Below are 1,043 nucleotides of genomic sequence, written 5' to 3'. Positions count from 1 at the left end.
AAGAACACTGCTGAGGGGAGCAGCGGGAGGGTCAGGAGAGGTCTGCCACACCATGTGGTCACCTCCCAGGCAGGTGGGGATCGAACTCATGCAGAAGTGGCTTAAGATTCTTAGTGCTGTACTTTAACCAGGGAGGGCCCATAGACAACTTTTTAAGAGTGTAAAACATACTTTACTACTTACTTTGTGACGACTGCCAAAATTTTGGATATTGACCTGATGATCTGGAGGTTTGATCTAAAAAACAAAAAAGAAATACAGTACACCATAATGCATATTAACTTTTAAAATGCAAGTTCTATAATAGAAAAATGCTAATCAATAGAACAAAAAATATACAGATAAACCTCAGGGAATTCAATACTTGGGTGTACAATTTTTCAAAAGTTTCTTGTTATATTTAAAAGTTAAGTCTTTTCCCTAACTACTTGATGAAGAAAAAAAAAAATTTCATATAGAACATGGCATGAGGTAAGGGAGACAATGAAAGCTCTGAGTTGTGGACAATTTTAGAAGTTTATCATAATGGATCTTTTTGAATAATTAACATTCATTTTTGCCTAATACTCATTTTCCTTGCAAGTAGTCAATATGTTATCTATTTATTTATTTATTTAAAAGATTTCTTTATTCATACAGAACTGGGGTACAGGCCAGACATGCGGAGGGTGAGAGGATTCACCAGACAGAGTGGGGAGCAGAACAGGCAGATCGAAGAAGTACACTGCTGAGGGGAGCAGCGGGCGGGTCAGGAGAGGTCTGCCCCGCCATGTGGATCTCCTCCAGGGCAGGCGGGAATAGAACTCAGGCGGAAGTGGCTTAAGCTTCTTAGTGCTGTGCTTTAACCCACTGCGCCACCAGGGAGGCCCAATATGTTATATGTTTTAATCTATTCTTTCTAAAACCTTTTCTCACATAAAAATGAAATTATAGCAAATCTGTTTAAAAGTGATCCAACTGCTATTCTGGAAACAGAACTATTTGACACATATAGGTGTGGAGGGAAGATATTTTTGAGCGTCTACTACTATTTACCAAAAAAA

The 1,043-nt window shown here is 38.6% G+C and overlaps 1 protein-coding gene across 1 annotated transcript in view; it reads right to left on the bottom strand.

Moving 5' to 3' along the window:
- TOR1AIP1 (torsin A interacting protein 1) overlaps positions 1-1,043 on the bottom strand; it is a 39,112-nt gene that overhangs the window by 17,044 nt on the left and 21,025 nt on the right. The window contains 1 exon segment of the mRNA XM_012728918.1: positions 184-237. Coding sequence (XP_012584372.1) covers positions 184-237 — 54 coding nt within the window.

Source organism: Condylura cristata, unplaced genomic scaffold (genome assembly GCF_000260355.1).
Source record: "Condylura cristata isolate star-nosed mole 26May11 unplaced genomic scaffold, ConCri1.0 scaffold00024, whole genome shotgun sequence".
Lineage (NCBI taxonomy): Eukaryota > Metazoa > Chordata > Mammalia > Eulipotyphla > Talpidae > Condylura > Condylura cristata.
This window is presented reverse-complemented; position numbering and strand designations above follow the sequence as displayed.